The following is a 19294-nucleotide window of genomic DNA, read 5'->3' as shown; positions in this document are numbered from 1 at the left end:
TTTCACAGAACAAATCCAATGACCCGTGTGAAGAATGTGGAGCTGCGTTTGAAGCAAGCGTAGGAATGGAAAGTGGCTGGTGAAAAGTTTGATAATGTGTTCTTCACGGATGAATCGACCGTGGCATTGGAGCATATAGAAGATTTGCAAATCTGTTTTTAAATTTTTTTTTTATTGCCCTTTGCTTTTCTTTTTTTAATCTTTTTGTCTTTTTTTCTTCTCCTCTCAAAAATTGCAAACAATGTTGCAACATCTCACCCACAGAAATTATGGATCTGCACTTTTATGAGGAAGAGAAGAGACTCTTTCTTCATGCCAACTCATCGTTTCTTCCAATGTAGGCCAGGCTACATGTATTTCATTTCTCTAAACATGGGCTCCACAATGCACATAGATTCATTTCTCCTTTCGTTTCCGTGTCTTTAGACAACGATTATAATTGATTATTCGTTATTAGTGAGGATAATTTTAGATGTTGCTTACTGTTTATAGCCTATACTATTTACTACACCGAGATCTAGTTTGTAGGCTAACAAAATATAGGTTTGTGCAGCGGCAGCTTGGTATGGAGCCGATGCATGATTACACATTAACAAACTAATATCCAACCAGGATTTTGATTCTGACACAAAGTTATCTGCTAATTAATGCGCTTCGATGCATGCTTTGATAGGGACTGAATCAATCAGGAAATTAAACAGCGTGTCTGGTTCCAGAGGGAGGAGAGAGAAAGTCATGGCCCTGATGTGCTCAATGTAGTCTGGACAGTTGCATAGACCACCTGGTGGTTGTTGGTACACACTACAGCTAATGCAAAATCAGCTGGATGGGACACTGCGGCAATGGTGTCCTCTGAAAGGAGAAACATCTGTACCACCAGACTAAAGAGCAGCTTCTTTCCTCCAGCTATGAGAAAAATAAAAATTGTTTTAATTTTCTAAAGTCAGAATCTGCCCCAGTGACAGGCATAAAGATTAACTATAACTATTACACAGCAGTCTTCTCGCCATGGTCTTGTTTGCTTATGTAGGTCATAGAGACATCAGTATGAGAGACAGTTTCATCAGTTGAAAACTGTAGTACATTTAAAATGACAAAGCAATATGTTAATTGAAGTATGTGACTGAATATGTAATTAAAGGGTCATTTAGTAAAAGCTTCAGTATGATAATGATCATCATATCTGGGAGGGGTCTAACCAGGGAGGTGTAAATTACAGCATCAGAGGACACATCAAACATGTACGAGCATGGTTAGTGGTGCAAACAGATGTTTCACGAAACTTTGAAGTCTTCATACCCACATACACACACACACAGTCGGAGTCATGTGTGATGTTTAAAGTTAGACCTCATATTTATGCTTCTCCTTGTAATGCAGCCAAACACAACACACACATTGGCTTTTGACATAAGCAGATTTATTGTTCTTGCTCTGTGTGCAGTATTACATAAACATGTAGTGGTGTGAGTCCGTTGGTGGACTGTTCATCCATGTGAAAATGTTCACAACTGTACAGGAAGAACTTCGTACTACAGATTCATGTCGGAGCTGAAAAGGTGTGGCCGAGTTTTAGTAAGCTGTGCCAAGACACACAGCCAAGTCAACTGAAAACATTTCATTTGGTACTGTATGTACACATATACCCCATGTAATATTATTTACATACACTCTTTTCACTCAGACACTCGTACACATACAAACTCCAAGTCCCTGCTACTTTTACTGTCTGACCATTGCTAAAAGGCCACAGAGCACCCTTCTGTCTCAACCCATTCAGCATTTCTCACTGTCAGAGTTCCCTGTGACACTTCAGACTCCACCTCTTCCTGTGGGAACAGTGACGGTAGATTTATGACTCTGGACAGGGTCCTTCAAGGTGTCTCAACGTTTCCACCCATTCCCGGTGCAGACAGGGTGGACACAGTGTCACAGGGACTTTATAATGTAGCAGCCAGCCATATCATATGCCCAAATCTACATTAAATCAAAGTACTGCATGTGTCTGTATTCTAAGTTAGATGTGAGAGAGACTCATCACTAAAAAAACAAATCTACTTTATCATATGAGAATGCTTTAAGGCAGTTACCATAGTGCTGGATACACAGTATTTATCATGTGAACACAACGCTGATTGTGAGGCATTTGTTTTTAAGGGTTCAGGGACTGGTGATTCTCTGTCAACACATCCAGCTGAAAGACCAAAACCAAAATGTGTATCCCAAGCTTGATACAGCTCGCTATGCCACAGAGCTCCACCATGTTAATGAGCCACGTGTTGCACTGCAATTATCTATTATTTTCATTACAGATCAATCACCTTATTATGTTCTTCATTAATTTGGTCAACAAATGTCTGAAAATGGTAGAAAAAAAGTCCTGTCATAATTTCCTAATGCCCAAGGTGACATCTTCAGATTGTTATGTCTGAACTACGAAGACACTAGAAAAACAGGGAAAAGCAGCAAATCCTGAAGCCAAAACTAGAGAATAGTTGTTTTTTATAGAAAGAAGACAAAGAAAAGACTAGTTGCAGATTGATTTTCCGTCAATTAACTAATCAAATAACCTATTAATAATAGTTTTACTGTAAATACTCATTAGAGCCCAACATGTGTATTAATCTGCTGCTGAAAATAGTCCCCAACAAACTCACTGTTTCCACCTATTTAAGCACTGTTTGCGAAAAACCACAGTACTCAGCTGGTTTAGGAAATTACAAAGCCTCTAAGAAAAATGACTTTATATTTTTGATACAAGATTTAAAAAGGTCCAGTGTGCAGGATTTAGGGCCGAGACACCCCAAACTGAAATCAAGGAATTAGTGGCTGTCTCACATCGCCTATGTCTAGAGCGAAAGCTCTACTTAAACACACCACAAAGACTACAGCAGCTTCATGAGAGGAAATACCTCCATACCATGAGGCAGTGGTGGTCTATATTTGTCATTCAAAAAGTTAACCTGAAAGACTCACAACTGTGGATATACATGCTTTTGTTATGATTAAGAAGCGTTATATGACACCACTCTCACAATTATAGCCTCTTCTAATCGAGAACATGTCTGATTAAAAGCTGCAAATGGCACCGGTGAAGAGGTGGAGGCCAAAAATAAGGATAAACTAAATGGGTGAAATCCTGGATACTACAGCAAAAGGCTCAAGGTGCTTTCCCTTTGTTTTTTCCTTTCTCTTCTTGTGCACTGATTAGCCAATCAGGGGGATTTCTCTGACAGACGGGCTCTGCCACTGATTCAATGTGCTCAGTTGGCCAATAGCAGCTGACAACGGTGGGGGACAAACTGCAACAACTAGGGTCACAGACGCTCACCGACGGCCCCAACATTGTGTGTCAGGGTCCTCAGTAGCATCAAGCAGTGTAGTTACAGACCAACTGAATACCCCTCATCTCACCCTCCCCTACAGTGGCCACCAGAGGTTCTGCTCACTATGTAGCTATAAAAGGTTCATTCTAAGGTACAACAACACAACGTTTCTGTGTTTCAGGTGATTATACACTAATGAAAACATATTAGGAATATTATCCTCCTAAATCCTACGCACTGGACCTTTAAGATGTGCCTTCAGTAATTACAAATGTGCTTGCTGCAACAGACATGGTAGAGTATGAATACCATATTGTGAGATTTGGTCTTTTCATGACATTTGTTAACAAAAACAAAAACATGGAGTAATACCAGTCTTATCATTTAAGGGTTCAGAGGCTGGGGGTAAGTTGCTACCCTGCAATTCAGATTAAGAGAAGGGAGTGCAATTGGAGCATACAATAACACACACACATACACACACAACACAAAAGAAAATCTAAATCTTTACAAGACTTGATTCTTTAAATTCTCTGTGCAAAATGAAGGTAAGAAATCTATTGCTTAGTAAATGTTAGTAGAAACCACAACGTCATCGTAGTCACCTTCAGAAATATGTGCTTTTTTAAAAATGCTGTAAATTTGAAATTCTGCAGAGTGATATTCAAATAGTTCAGAGTCCTGTTGGGTGCATAGTTGATACTTAAAAAAAGGCATTTTTAGTGTTTATAAAAATATACAAATACAAGCCAATGTCCTGCCTGCTCGGTACAAAGCACGAGTGTGTGGTTTTATGTGGTGGGAGTTATGGTTTTCATGAGAGACTTGGTTTATCTTGTGTAACTGCAGACTCTAACTCTACTCTCTTTATCTAAACAAACCCAAAGAGTTCACGCTGCGTCGCTCCTCCACCAGCCGCCACTGCTGTCAGTGAATCACACAGATGAAGAAAAAAAAAAAGTCACGTCACGTCTCTGTGGTAGGCTTGAATCTCCTCTGAAAGATAAGAAGGCCACAGATTCCTCCCTCAGACACAGTCTAGTTCATTTCACGTCTGATCTCAGTTGCGAGCCGTGCAGAGGGATGAGTGTGTTTAGTCCGCCGTCCACCATGGCCCCGTCCTCCAGGGATCTGTGTGTTGGACCGGTCCTGCCGCGCCCTGTGCTGAGGGATCAGTGGAGCCCTCCGTTGTAAGACTTCCCGTACATGTTGAAATCTGTTTCCACAAAGTGTGTAGAGACCGGCTGCTTATACAGAGGGTTGGACGCCTGTCAGTATGAGAGAGACAAACAAAAGGCACAAGATGAGAGCTTTGAACTCCAAATGAGACAGCTCAGGGTTCTAATACACCGCTTCTGCCGATATTAGCTGCTCATAGGATTAATGGTAAGGATGTGCAACAAGTAAGAGGAAACTGGTCTACAGAAATGCCAACATCATGTCCGCATTACATAGTTTGTCCACCAGAGAGCACTGACAAGTTTTTTCCCAACTGTAAAATATACTAGTCCATAATATTTCTCTAATATCTAATCTAACTTAATCAAAAATATGTTATGTTATATGTTTATGTCAAAAAGATTATTGGTGCGTTATGGTGCAACATCCACCGAGGAGGGCCCTTTGTTGCAAGACATATCTCTCGTTTTCTTTATAATTCCCTGCTGTTATCTATCAAACAAAGGCAAAATAAAATGTCCGAATGTAATCTTGAATACATCGTCAGCAGATATTTCATGATTGGATATCTTTCACTCTCAACTAGGGATGCAACGATTACAGATTTTGATGGTATGATTGCAGTCTGAGGAAAAATCCTGGTTTCACAATTATCAGTAATTTATTCCACAGCTCTACAGATGTATAAAGTCACATGAGCATTTTTAATTATTTAGTTAATTAGTGTTATTGTATTTTGTCCCTAATACATATCTTTGTTGGCTTTCGTTTTTAAAGGTTGCTGCCTTTCCAAACAGAAATAATACCCAAATAATACAGTATAAAATATAAAAAAAAATAAAAACAAACAAAAAGTCAAGACAAAGTGCAGTTTTTAGTCAAATTAAAGACGGAAATTGAAAACATCTCTTATGCAGGTGTTACTGTATGGTCTTGAGGGGATTACATGCCGTTTTGTGAGTGCTAAATTATAAACAGTGCATTGCTCCTTTTCCTGCTTTGTTGCCGTCTCTTAACTGTATCGCACTGAAATATAAGCTACCAATACTTTGTTGATTGTAAATGACACGTTACATTTAATTCTCCACCAACTCAGTGTTACATGAAGTAACCTGCTACTACAGTATTTATTGTTTTAACTTGTGTATGACTTTCACTTGACCATGTGTAGCTGGACAGCAATCTTGAAGAAGTTGCAATAAATTCATTTTAGCAGCAACCTTTTTTTCCACGAGATTGGATATTCATATTCCCGAACAACCCCTCTGGATACTCTATGTGTCAAAAATGCTCCCATACTGATGGGGCTTTTTTTTTTTGGAAACGAAGCTTCAGTGTTGGGTCTCTCTAATGCAGGTGTGTTTGTTCCACCTTTATTCTGCTGGTTGCACCGGCAATTTGTTCCATTTTCCCCAATGAACAACTGTTCTTCATAGAAAAATAATGAACCATAATGTCCCTTTTGTAAGAGTGAGAGGAGAAGAGCTTTGCCTTTACAGTCACAAACTGTGACATTTTAAACTGCGGTTCTTAGAGAAACTGGTTAAAAGCTGCACCCCTACTGTAAATATTGGTATTGGCCTCAAAATCCAGTTTGGTTTGGCTTTGAGTAACAATGTTTACAGAAAACATATTCCAGAGTTAGGACACGTCTGAGACAGACTGCATAGCAGAAGCCAGTGTGTCACACTTGCTGACTCTCATCATAATTTTCAGAGATAACACGTTGTTTTGTTTCAGTAGTTTCAGCAGGCTTTTAGTGGCTCAGGGAAATGGTGCTGGAACGTCCTCTCTCACGGTTGATGCCAGAGAGGCACTGAGTCAAAACTCTGGTCGTTTTGTGGCTCTAACTTGTGGTGTTTTGTTGCATTTGACTTTGAGCCTCGTATTTTCAGTTGACATCTTTGGCTGTAATAAAAAATAAAGTTTGGTTCTATAGCTACAGTGAAGCATACAAACAACATTTTACTGCTGAGGGGGTCATCCTCACCATCTCGTATCGGGCTCGTGAACGTGCACTCTGAAAACGTGCAAACTCTCGCCGGTCATGGATGGTGATGACCAGCTTCCAGACGGCCAGCAGAACCACTCCCACCAGCAGGATGCTGCCCACCACTGCCAGCAGCACCGTCGTAGCTTCTGGACCACCACCACACTCTGACGTGGGAAAAAGAAAATGTAGACTTTTAAGAGGCAATACTTTCATAGAGGCACAACAACCAGAGCAGGCAGGAAGGTTCATTCAAATGAGGCAGTGTGAGCGAGAACAGATGTCTCAGAGCTTTGTCTTTTTCTGGCTCCACATCTCTTTGCTGAGTCTTTGGTGATTTTTTCAACAATTATTTCAGCTAAAAATTCTACAAGCAGTACATGTAATTAAATCAGCATCAAAAATAAGAGCATAATGCTGATAAAGTCGTCTGCATTGACCTACGAGACTGGATGAAATTTTATGAAATGATATACAGCAGCATCAAGACTGGAATTGTTTTTAATCATTTATTTCTATCACCATTGTCCTAGTGAACTGTTAAAAACACCTGTGTTCACATCACATCAACAACGTGATCTCCAGGAGAATCCGATTCTTCATTTACTGACCTGTTATCATTATACATCACTGTGATTGGCTGAGAGCATATTTATTAACCATCACACCCTCTAATTTATGTTTCACTTCGCCCACCCTCTTCTGCTTTTAGTGCTGCTGCACCTACATGAACCAAAATAGCAGCTACATTTGGAGACGCACAAACCAACCAACTTGTACATTTAAGTGTTAATCTTAAAACAAGCAGTTAATCAGACTTGTATTCAGCGATGCTGCCAGATTTAAACAATCTCACCATAACTGAGAGGAGTTATAGTCAAAACTATTATATTAAGTCCCAAGTTGGAATAAATAATCGTTTAATCCTTTAATGCTGTTTTGTGTATTGAGTAATTTAGTGGATATTCATCTTAAAGTTCCTTACTCAGTTGAAAAAGTTTATTAAGGTTGCACTAATCATCAAATGATCATCAAGGACAGTGCATTACACAGGCATCCATCAATGCAATCAATTTATGAAGAGCCAGCTTTAGTGTGAGACTGTTGGGACTGATGTTCACAGGCTCACTTCCAGCATAAATACAATCTAAAAGCACTTGCTTCTCAGCAGGTGTCAAATTCTGACCTATAAACCAGTGTGGCTGAAAGGAAAGAATCCCTCATTTGTTGAGCACTGACCTGGCTCTTTCAGAGCTGTGAGGATGGATTGTCCGCTGGCGTGCTCAGAATACGTGAACTTCATGACACAATCGTTGTCTGTCTTATAGAGACAAAGCACAGCGCCGGGGTCGTCCGTTTCTGAGGGGGAAAACAGAGGAACACACTGAGTTTCAATCAGTTCAGAACAAGAATCGTGCTTCAGTATCCATCCTCTGTTGGAAGAACTACAATCTACAAAAATAGTTGTCTAAAGAAAGATACATAAACATGTTTCTTTCTTTAGACAGCCATATATCAGAAAAAGTAGGTGGAGAAAAGGTGAGGAAACGACTTTGAAACAAATCTTATGGGAAAAAAACAAAAAACAACAACAATAGAAGAGAAGAACAGCCTCCTAAACAATGTGTCACTTAATTAAAATTTAGTTTAATGCAGTGGTGAAAAGTAACTAAGTAAATTTACTCAAGCACTGTACTTTGAGATACCTACACATGACTATTTCTATTTTCTGCTACTTCAAACTTCTACTCCACTACACTTCAGAGACAAATAATAATGTACGTTATATTTTGAAACTAATACTTTTGTACTTTTACTTAAACATGAATTAAAACGCAGGACTTTTACTTGTAAAAGAGTTTTTCTACACTGTGGTATAGCTACTTTTACTTAAGTACAAGGTCAGAATACTTCTTCCACCACTGCTTTCACGTTTTTGTTAAATTACCTTAGAGTTTCTTTCCTCTTCATGCTCATTTAGGGAGAATATTATTCTGACTGGATCTATCCACATTTGTCTAATTTGGTCTTCATTCTGTAGGATCTCACTTTCTACTAATGTTTGGCAGGGGGCATTATAATACTATCACTAATATTATCCATGGCTTCAGATTCAGGAACAAAAAGAGAGAGAAAGGGGAAGGATGAGGTAGATAAAGAGAAATGTCATCCTGAGGGACAAAACAATCCTCAAATATCCTGAATTTCTTTGCTGTGAAATCACAACTGAGGGATTGAGATGCTGATATTCTGGGTGCCCTTGTTTTCAGTCAGCCTTCATCACCCAAAAAGAGTCAAAAGCTCATGAGGCAGGGTGAGGTAACACGGCCCTGGCCCCTCCTCCTCTACTTCATACACAAAGTATCTGGAATGTACATGTGGAGTCCATTAAGGCCAGTCAGATGGCTGAACTAACAGGGAATGCTATGAAACACGTCAGATCTGGGCCAGGGCCATGCAGGGCCAATATGGAACGTTCTTATAATAGTCTCTCAAACTAAACACGCAAGCGTCAGTCTGCTCTTTCTCTGTGCAGTGCCATGCAGCGGCACAGTGCCATGAAGGTCATAAATCACTGTGCACTTATTAATACATTCCTAAACATCTCCAGACAGTTTCCCTCCAGGCTGCGAGGGATGTAAAGAAGCTTTACAGATAGAATGAACACAGAAGGACTCAGACTGCACAGCTAAACCTCAAACTCCGTCTTCCTGCTTTTAAATGATGCATGAGAGAGGCAGGTACATGTTTGTTCAGTGGGTGGAGCTGGGGGTTGCTGTTGCTTCCTTGCTGTGTGGAGTGACGGTGTCTGTGGACACCTGCCACATAATAACATAAACATCAGGAGCAGACTTACCAGTGCTCACTGGTGTGCTTTCATTACTAATCACAGGCGTGTGTGAGGTGTTAAACAAGAAAAGATGTGAAGCAGCAAAGACCCAACAACCACAGAGAGCTGAGCATTAATGAGACCATGCTAGTGACTCAAATGGTCACATGCTCCACCTCAGCTCCACTGGTGTAGACAGCGGTGTGTGTCTTTGCCTCCTTCTTTCTAAAATCAACAATCAGCTCCTTGGTGTTGCCGTCGTTGAGCAGTAGATTGTTCTCAGTGCACCACTCTGCATGATTTCCTCCTGGTATGAACTCTGTTTGTTGTTTATAATGTGGCCGATGACGGTGGTGTCGTCCTCATACTTTATAATAGAGTTCTCCTGATGTCTGGGAGTGCAGTCATGGTGTACAGTGTGAACAGGAGCAGACTGAGCACACAGCCCCGGGGGGCTCCAGTGTTGAGCACTGATGTAGAGGAGGTGTGACTGCCAATCCAAACTCTCTGGGGTCTGCTTGTGAGGAAGTTCAATATCCAGTTGCAGAGCGTAGTAGTCAAGTCCAGTTAAGTTCTCCTAATATACTCTGCTCTGGACACAGTATATTAGATCCAGTTGCTAGATGCTAATGTCTAAAGTGACTTTACCCAAACTGTATGTACAGTTTTTCCACTTATGGGAGTGGGGTTGCAGCAGTACACAGTTTTTTAGGTTATATCATGGTATGAAAATTGTTGGTAATCATACCAAGAAAAGCAGCAAATCATAAATTAAATTAATTTAGGAACTTAAAAATCTTTGACTTTTTTGTTTGAAAAATGGCTGAAATCATTAATTGATTAGCAAAATTAATCGACTTATCGTTGCAGCTGAAGTTTATATCATGTTTTGTGTCTGTCGTGTCATCATATTTTGTTTTATTAGAATAAACAGTTTATTCAACCAATCATTAATCACCCTTTTCTTAAAGGCCATGCTCTGCTCGGAGTATGTTATTCCCTCCCACTAACGGCAGTGTTTCACGCTAAGCAAAGACAAAATAACCATCTTTGACAAATACTGACACAGATTTTAATGTTTGTTTTATTCCATTGTCAGTGTGGAAATGTTTAAACTACAGCTTTTCTTAGGAGGACAGTGTTTAAGCATGGTGTTAGTACTGACTTTATCAGAGGTGTTAAATGTGTCACATTAGAAATGACTGGACGTCTGACTGTACTTTGGCAGGCCACCATGATAACACAGAGTCTAATAAAAAGTGACAGTGGGAGAGGTATGTAATGTAATGTGAGAAGTGAAACTGTTGCAGATGCCACAGATGTGAACACTTTTCTCTGCCAGCCAGCTGGTGTGCGTGGGTATAGTATATGTATGAGCATGTGTGTGTGTGTTTACTCACTGAGGTTCTCCACGGTGATGATTTCATCCTTGCACAGGCGTTGGCACGTCTGGTTGTCTGCAAGTCGTCCCGAGTTGAAAAGCCGACACTCGATACACTCCCTGAAGCAGAGAAGTACAACTTAAAGTCAAATGTTATAAAAAGGGCTTTCTTTTGTCTTTAGTCATGAGCTGGGAAGCTTACAGAGAACACAAATGTACACAAGGCCTGCACACCCTCCTGAATTTGTTATTTTAATGTTGTCTTTTAGGTTTGTCAAAACGTCCCCACTGTGCTCCACTGGAAGTTTCTCTGCAGCGAACTGTAGCCAGCTGAACAGTGGGTGAACCGTGCAGCACACAGAACAAATAAACTGCAGCCAGTGATTCAATTAGTGATGTTTCACTTTGCATCAGGGAGAGGCTTTTTTTTTTTCTTTCTGTTTGGATTGTGCCATGAATTACACATATGATGTATGTCAATTTACAAGATCATTTTTGAACATGAGAAAGTTGCAGTCTGTTATAAAACTAGTCATGGATAAGACTGTGAAAATAATTAACACCCAACAGACACGTTAAGTGACGTCTCATTCAACACTCACCGAAGCCTATAACTGAAACCTTGTCGAGTTGGTCCTGTGAATAAGCTTGCTCACAAAACTGACTCTCCTTTCACATAAGTGCTGCTGTCAATATGGTTGGACTTGTTGCGATTTTCACGTTTTTAAATACGTTTTCTGTGCTAATGTGACAGCCATGTTGGTGTTGGTGATGTGTGTTGAGTGAGACGATGTAGTTCACTGAGGGTACCCCATGAGGGTAGGCTAAATAACTGAAACACTTGGTATAAAATGACAGTTCATTTGCAACACAAACTGCAGCCTCTTAAATAATCCTACAGTTAAAGCAACACCTCTGTAACAAAAACTGAACATTAGAACGTTCCTGAAGGCAGGATTTATATCAGGACTGTTACATTACACTGCATTAGTTTTAGCTGTGTGTACTGGCAACTGAGTGTATACAGTATAATCCTATAGACCACTAGACAAAATATTATCAGAAACAAACAAAAAGCTGTGAGGCACTCTGTATCTTACTAATTCATATATAAACTGCTTTACTCATTTTAATGCAGCCTGCACATGCACTGTGTCTCTGCAAACTGGAGGAAGAAAATAGTTCATAAAACTTGGCACTGGCACACGCACATTAAATATTAAAAGATCAGGGGCAAAAACAACCCGTTAGGACATCCATGAGCAGAATTATAAAAAAAACAAAAAAAGCCCTTAAGGGTGGTTTCACAATCGGCTCCTTTGCAACCAAAGATAAAATGAGAAAAACAGCATCTTGTTCCAAGTGAAAACCACCAATGTCCAAAGCTGTAAAGGTCTGAGCTCCAGAGGAACTAAAGTGTGAACTAAAGAGGAGTCATCTTTCAAATGAACTGACAATGTGAACACAAAAAGAACTGAGTGCCTTTTTTGTTGGCCCACTTTTCTGTCCTCTTCAAGAGGAAATAGTTTTGTTGATTAAAAAAGGACCATATGTGATGATATCCTAAAAATCCTGGAACCTCAGTTAAATCTGTCATTTTGATATCCTGTTAATTAAACATACTACAGTAAAACAAACCCCACAGCAGAGGTAACAAAACTGTAAAATAAAAAGTAAATCTGTTACCCCTGTGAAATACAGAGGCATGTACAACTCTTGCTAAGAGAGCACACATTTTGGCTGCTGCTCAGCGTCATTTCATCTTTCAAATACCATCTCACTGGTCATACAGTTGGAGCACACGCAGCTGATGACCTGTCTCTAAACTCCTGTCTGGTCAGGGGTGAAAGGTTCTTCTATAAAGATTGCCTTTGCCTTGGAAAACTTGAGCCATGTGTATGTAAGGAGGCCTGTAGAGAGGACACAGCAGTTATTATGTCCTCACAGGAGACCATTCTCTTTACTAGATGTCTGATAGCCATATAACCCAAACCTCAAAGAGGCTCAGCTGACACTCTGACCGATGCAAGTTCAAACGGCGGGGCAACAGTTTCATTTCTTCGGGTCACAAATGGCATGTTAGGTATCTGCACAACTCTCTTATGACTTCTTCATCAAAGCTCAGATAAGTCCACGAGTCAGTGAGTTATGTGAGAGTTTTAACTGGATGTGTTTGATGGTTTGACCTTTTCCCTGGTCGGCTGACTGCGTCTCATCACTGAGGCAGATTCCTGAAGCCAAATTGCTGCACCTTGTTTCAGTCTTCAACACTCTTCTCATATAATGAAGTGGACTTTACCTTTTAGTGCCACAGGCATCAGGGCAGGTGGGGCACTTTTCACAGGTATCTCCAAAGGCTCCTGGCTCAGTGCACTGACAGCGGCCACACACACAGTTGCCTCGCCCGCTGCACATCTTCCCATCATCTGAAATGCAGGACGACGTCTCTGTGGAGCAGTTACAGTTGTCTCCGACGTAACCAGCGTGGCATTTACACTCCCCACAGTGACACTCTCCATGACCTGGATAAAAGAAGAAAAACAGGAGTTTTAATACCCCGCTGTTTAAACAAGGTAGATCTGATGTGATACTGTATATATACAGCAGAGGGCAGCTGCCAGAGCCGGACCTTCTGGAGGAATAAACATCCGGAGTCACATCAGATTCTGCACTGATCCAGAGCCATTCACCGACAGAGGGGGAGCTCAGAGATTAGTTTTGAACGTTTGGGATTAAAAGTGGATCTATCTTCACTCCTGTTTATCAACCTGACTTTAGCAGTGATCCACAGAGGTGACCTCCATTGTCGAGTGTTTATGTTCTGTAATGTTGACTGCTGACTGGAGCTGGAGGGGAAATGTGCTTTACTTTATTAACGCTACATTACAGAGAGGAGAGGGGAATCAAAGACAAGAGAATCACAGTCTCAAGTGAGTGCTGAGTTTAGTGATTGGCCTGAATTCAAACACACAGACAAACACAGCCTTGGTGAAAATGTTGCTTGCTAGCTCACAGCCAATGTACAGTAAAGTAATCTGGCTGTTTGGGGCGAATAAACACTCACATGAGTAACGCACATAAACACAAATGATCCTGCAATCAAACTCGCTTCACTGCTGGTGAACACATTAAACAAACACCACTGCTGATGAAAATCTATCTGACAGGACTCAGGCACAGATGTTCCCAGATGATTTAATGTTTTAGTTTTATTCACGTTACATTTAGTCTCGTTTGCCGCCTCCATGCCTCACTCTCTAACTCTCTCCTGGAAGTTATAGTGACAGGCAGCTAAATGAAACGCATCTTTACCTTGAGTTAACTTTTTGATATCTCTGGTTTGAATATTGTTGGAAACATTTGGGATAATGTAAGAACACAACTCAACAATATATAACAAAGGTATAGTCGTTTTTTGGACATTTCAGTGCATGATTATTACATATTATATATCGTTCAGTGCAATAATGGTTGAAATCGGAGTTAGAAGATTCATCACCACAAATAAAGCATTTTAAAATAATAAAGTATCGCACCAAGGAGGTCCAACACTGGCTGGCCGTCAATGCTTCAGGTTCTGAGGTCAAACTCTTCCACACTGAACAGGGAAACCCTATTCTTTATTGACCAGGAATCATTTTGACAAAAAGGCCTTCCAACACCCTGTTTAAAAATATCACTATATACAATAGCATTAAGATTTATTTGATGGATGAGGGTGTCCAGATACTTTTGACCATCTAATGTAGGACAAGATTCTGCAAGCAACAAGTGCCATGAAGAAAGGCGTATCTACATATCTGTAATCAGAAACAAGTGTCAGTGTCCTCTGTATCAGTGCGTCTGTTCTCCTCAGCTGTGATCATCTGAAGCCAATAATCATCTTTGGTTTTCCTTAAAATGCCTTTGTTGAAGAAAAAAACAAACTTGGACATAAAACTCATTGCTCCAGTGTGACATAATGTGGACACACATGCACAAAAAGAGTCAAGCTCACAGTTTCCTTTTCCCTAAGAGAACAGTTTGATCCTCCTTTGCAACAGTGAACAACTGGAGCAGCTGGAGCTTTACAGCGCTGACCTAATCCACATCTACTACCAGCAGTGAGCAGCCTCTTTTGTACCATGCTCATTAGCTTCTTATCGCCACTGGAATAAATCCAACAGGAGGCGAGACTCAGGGAGAGCGCTGTGTCCGATGGGGTCATGTTTAAGCTCTGATTTGTCTCAGCCATCTATGTGAGCGCTCTCTCTCTACCACAGGCCACTCGAAGACAAGAGGAATCCTTGATGGAGGGAGGACAGCAGCTGTAACCAAGGAAGCATTACTTGACAAGCTTATTTCACACTAGTTGGTTCAAAGACCCTCCACAAAGACCACATTCATTAAGCTGCTATCTCAGATGGATAAGGAGTGTATGGAAGGGAGATGGCTGAACTTTATCAAGACAGGCTGCAGGCGGGCCAAATCTGACAATTCATGGTCTGTATCAGAGGGAAATATGCAGAACAAGCGCAGGAAGAACATCAGTGCTGTGATGTGTCAGACATACAAGGGCAGCTGCTGAGTTTGAGACCCCCAAAAGGTGGCTGGCAATGATCCTGTTGTGGCAAACGGATCTAACAGAATTCCCTGCTGGATCTGACCTGTTGTAAAAAGCAGCATGTGGCTTCCTTATGGAGCCTGAGACCCCCCAGATCCCTCGAGAAAAGCACACAGTGATATAGGAGCATTCCTCGACTTATTTTCAGAGGCTGAACATTAACAATTAGTCAATCAATCAGCTTGACTTATAAACAAACACTTAATCCTTGTAATCATTTATCACAGAACATGCTTAACATTCCCTGGTTTCAGCTCTTTAACTGTGATGACTTGGTGCTTGTCTTTGTCGTATGTGATGTTAAACCATGGGGTTTAATATCACAGTTTGGGATTTCGGACTCCTCCTGTACAAAACAAGCATTTTGAAGATGTGACCTCCGGCTTCAGGAATTTGTGAAGGGAATGTTTCACTAGTTTCTGACATTTTATAGACAATACAATGAGATCTGGGTGTCACCACTGACTCCCTGAATAGATTCTATTTTGATTCAACATTGATTCGGTCAAGGATATTTCAGTCACAATACCAATTTGCTTTTACAATTGGTAATTTTGTCAATTTTGCTGAGAACTAATACTGTAAATTGTAAAAGGAACCCTCTACCCTGGCGCATTATTAAATCTAGAATAGCCCTATGCAGAGTGCATACCTCAGTCCCCATTAATTCACTATCAAATTCGATCACCCTCATTCACTCCAATTTTTAAACTACCCTTAAATACTTAATCATAGCTCAACGAATGTAGGATCCACGTCAAGTTGTTCTCACTCCTAAATACATCTTCATCAGGATTCATGCATTAACCAATGAGAAATTAACCAAAATGTTGAAAAAGGCATTGTTAATGAAAGTGAGAAGACATTTCTGCATCTGTCCCCTTTATCTGGATCAGCACCAAAAGTTAATGAGGTCTATTCTGGGCTGAGACCCATCCTCCATCCAAGTTTCATGGAAATCTATCCAGTAGTTTTTGTGTAGCCTCATCCTGCTGACAAACCAACCGACCAACAAACGGACAGGGCTGAAAACATCACCTCCTCTGTGGAGGTAAATATTAATGTTTACATTAAGAATTGAATTAAATGGTTTTGGTGATTAAAATCTGCCTCTAGAAAAATTAATGGGATATTGTAATGATTTTAGCATCTAATTATTAAAAGTGCTGGTGTGAAAGAACAAGCAAGTAATAAAGACAGATGTAGGCATATGGATTTCAACAAAGGAAAATAAGAAACAGTCCCTGTGCTATCTCTCAAACTCTGACACACAGAGCAGCGTGTGAGTAAATGACACCAAAATGTGGTTGAGACTCTCAGCATTGTTTATAATTACATGACTGTTTTGGTACATTTTGTTGCCTTCTGAGATTTACTGGCCCGATTTGGTGCTTGGTGGGTGTTAAATACAGACAATGTACCACGCATCCATGGGAAAAGGCATTTATTAAAAATCAGTCTTGAGATAATATGAAACATCATCAGATCATTCAGATAAAGATCGCTTTGAATCAGATCATTGATTTTTTTAAACCCCACCACATTAACACATTATCACTCAATTCATTGAGAAAATAATCATTTGAATAATTGACAGTAAAAAAGAAATGTTAGTTGCAGCCCTAATGTCAGCCATGTGCTTCAGGGGGTCGGCAGTTACTATGATCAGAGATATTTTTGAGAGCCTTCATTTTATTATGTCATAAATCTTTTGGAAAAAGCAATAAAAGGGACAAATTGTTTCCAAAAGCTGCCATTACAGTTCATTTTCTAAGCAGCTCAAATGGAGAAACATTGAAGACAGAATTCTGAATTGTGAGGAGTGAAGACTGAAGAGAAAATTGGGTCAACAACAAATGAAATCACTGTTGTGTGTCTAGGAGTGGCTGCTCCCTCAGTGCAACACGCACACATGACAGTTGTGGATGACAACAATCAGATTATGCTGCCACTCAGCCTCAGACTGACACAGTGGGGAAGAGAAGTGGAGCCTGTAATTAAACCCAGATCCTCAAAGAGGTCACGGAGACTTCTCGAAATCAACAGGAAAACAATCCGTCTAATCATCAACACAGTGGTCACGGTTGTGCAACACACTGTCTGGACTCACAGACATGCCATCAATTCTTTCTATTTTTGTATTAACACTTCCCTCTCATTTGTTCAGTATAGACATTTTTAAGGAGGAAAAAGTGAGACTAATCAAATTAATGCTTTTTGTTTGTGGTGAAGAGTCTGGAGCACCACTCCCAAATCTTGGTCAGTGGAGGCCGGCATGACGAGTGGCCTGTGGCTGACTCACAGTACCAGCCCTGGGAAAGTGTCCTCAAATGACACCACTGCTGCTCGGCCATTCAGAGGGATGAGAGGTGAGGGGGTTGTTGTTTTATCCTCACCAAACTCTAACAAGTGCAACAAGTGGAGATGCTCTGACATTGGCTTATTGTTCAACAAGTCCTGACGAGCCACTGCCAGGTCTACAAACACTCTGCTCTGCCTATTGTTTGTGTGAGAGAGGATGCATGTCTGCATATTGGCCTACAGCTCTTTAGTTTTGCCTGGTCTTCTTCTATGCTATTTCTGCAACTTTAAGGTGAACTAACATAAAAAATGTTTATTTGAGCAGTGGATCACTCAATCTAAACAAACTAAACAAACCATCAGTGTGTTTTTCAAAGGTAATGATAAGATTTCAGTGAACACAAAATTGTTTAAAGAAATTCAGTTCAGTTCAGATAATAACTACAAAAAAATATTCCACTTCAGGATTTCCCCGTTACCAGTTCAATTCACGTAACGGAAATACTCCCAGTAGAGAGAAGATTTCCCAGTAATCCAACCAAAGTCAACACTGATTTGGGCGTAATCTTAAAGGAAGGCCAGAGTTCCAAAAAGTGTTTAAATTTGAGCCATAGCACTGGTAAACAAGAGGAAGAGACACCATAACATTTATTTATTTATCACACCATAATCTGGCTGAACACAAACTTTTTGTTTAACCAAAGGGTGTCGATAAAAGTGGCAAAAAGACAGCAAATTATCACCCAAGTCTGCAGGTCCCCTAAGCTCTCCAGAGGGTTTTAGTGTCTTTCAGCTTATTGTTTTGGTTTTGCAGCCCACAACTTTACCATTTTGGTCCAATTTCATACCTCTAATCAGTGTTCTCTCCAGATGTTCCATAAGGCTCTGATAAACCTACTGTGCACTACCCACACAACACCAAATGGCAGGCACACAGACAAACTTAGCAACTAGCTAATGAGTGATGCACCAGATATTTTTCCCAAGGTAAGTGAACATTGGACCTGTATTTGTCAGGTGGCTAGAAAAACGACTCCAAATGAAAACCAAATCACAAGCAAAGTACAGATTTTGGGGGATTTAGAGCGCCAAAAACCAACATCCTCTTATCTTCAAGGAGCCATCTTACTCTACCCACAATAATGCTCAAATAAGGGAAGGTATAAAAGCAGCTCAACTGTATTAGCTGATATTTTATCAGTCTGTGAGTCAGAGTGTCTCTGCCTGGTCAAATTCAACCAAGTGCTTCCTCTTTATCTAGATACTGATATCCAGCTCACCACTCTTGAGATGACCTGGCATCCTGACAGAAGAGAACTCAACAACACAAGGCCTCATCCGATATCCATCCCCATGCCTTAAAACAGATGTTTGGAGCAAGTGCACATGCTCTTTATCCCGCCATTCCATTTACTTATTGTACTGCTAAGTCGTTCCATTTCTTTTGGCTGTCTTGCTGGACATTTTGATTCGCTGCTCAACAGAGAGATTAGACACTGCTCATGATAAACACAGCTGTGGCAGAGGAGGAGAAGTGGAATGTGTTCAGATCCTTCAGAGCTGTGACCTTCCTCTTTTGCTCAAAAACTTTTCCATGACGTTTTTCTAGACATTCAGTCAGCCTGGACAAGCAGCCAAGTGGAGGTAAAACGACACAGAAGGAGCTGTTAAGACAAATCCCACT

The 19294-nt window shown here is 40.5% G+C and overlaps 1 protein-coding gene across 1 annotated transcript in view; it reads right to left on the bottom strand.

Moving 5' to 3' along the window:
• Positions 1-1398: 1398 nt before the first annotated feature.
• itgb5 (integrin, beta 5) overlaps positions 1399-19294 on the bottom strand; it is a 59739-nt gene continuing 41843 nt past the window's right edge. Inside the window, exons 12-16 of the mRNA XM_073473480.1 lie at positions 13006-13228; positions 10726-10826; positions 7735-7854; positions 6496-6662; positions 1399-4594 (exon numbers count right to left, since the gene is read on the bottom strand). Of these exons, the coding sequence (XP_073329581.1) occupies positions 4499-4594; positions 6496-6662; positions 7735-7854; positions 10726-10826; positions 13006-13228 (707 nt within the window). The 3' untranslated portion in view covers positions 1399-4498. The remainder of the gene's footprint in view (positions 4595-6495; positions 6663-7734; positions 7855-10725; positions 10827-13005; positions 13229-19294) is intronic.

Source organism: Pagrus major, chromosome 9, assembly GCF_040436345.1.
Source record: "Pagrus major chromosome 9, Pma_NU_1.0".
Lineage (NCBI taxonomy): Eukaryota > Metazoa > Chordata > Actinopteri > Spariformes > Sparidae > Pagrus > Pagrus major.
This window is presented reverse-complemented; position numbering and strand designations above follow the sequence as displayed.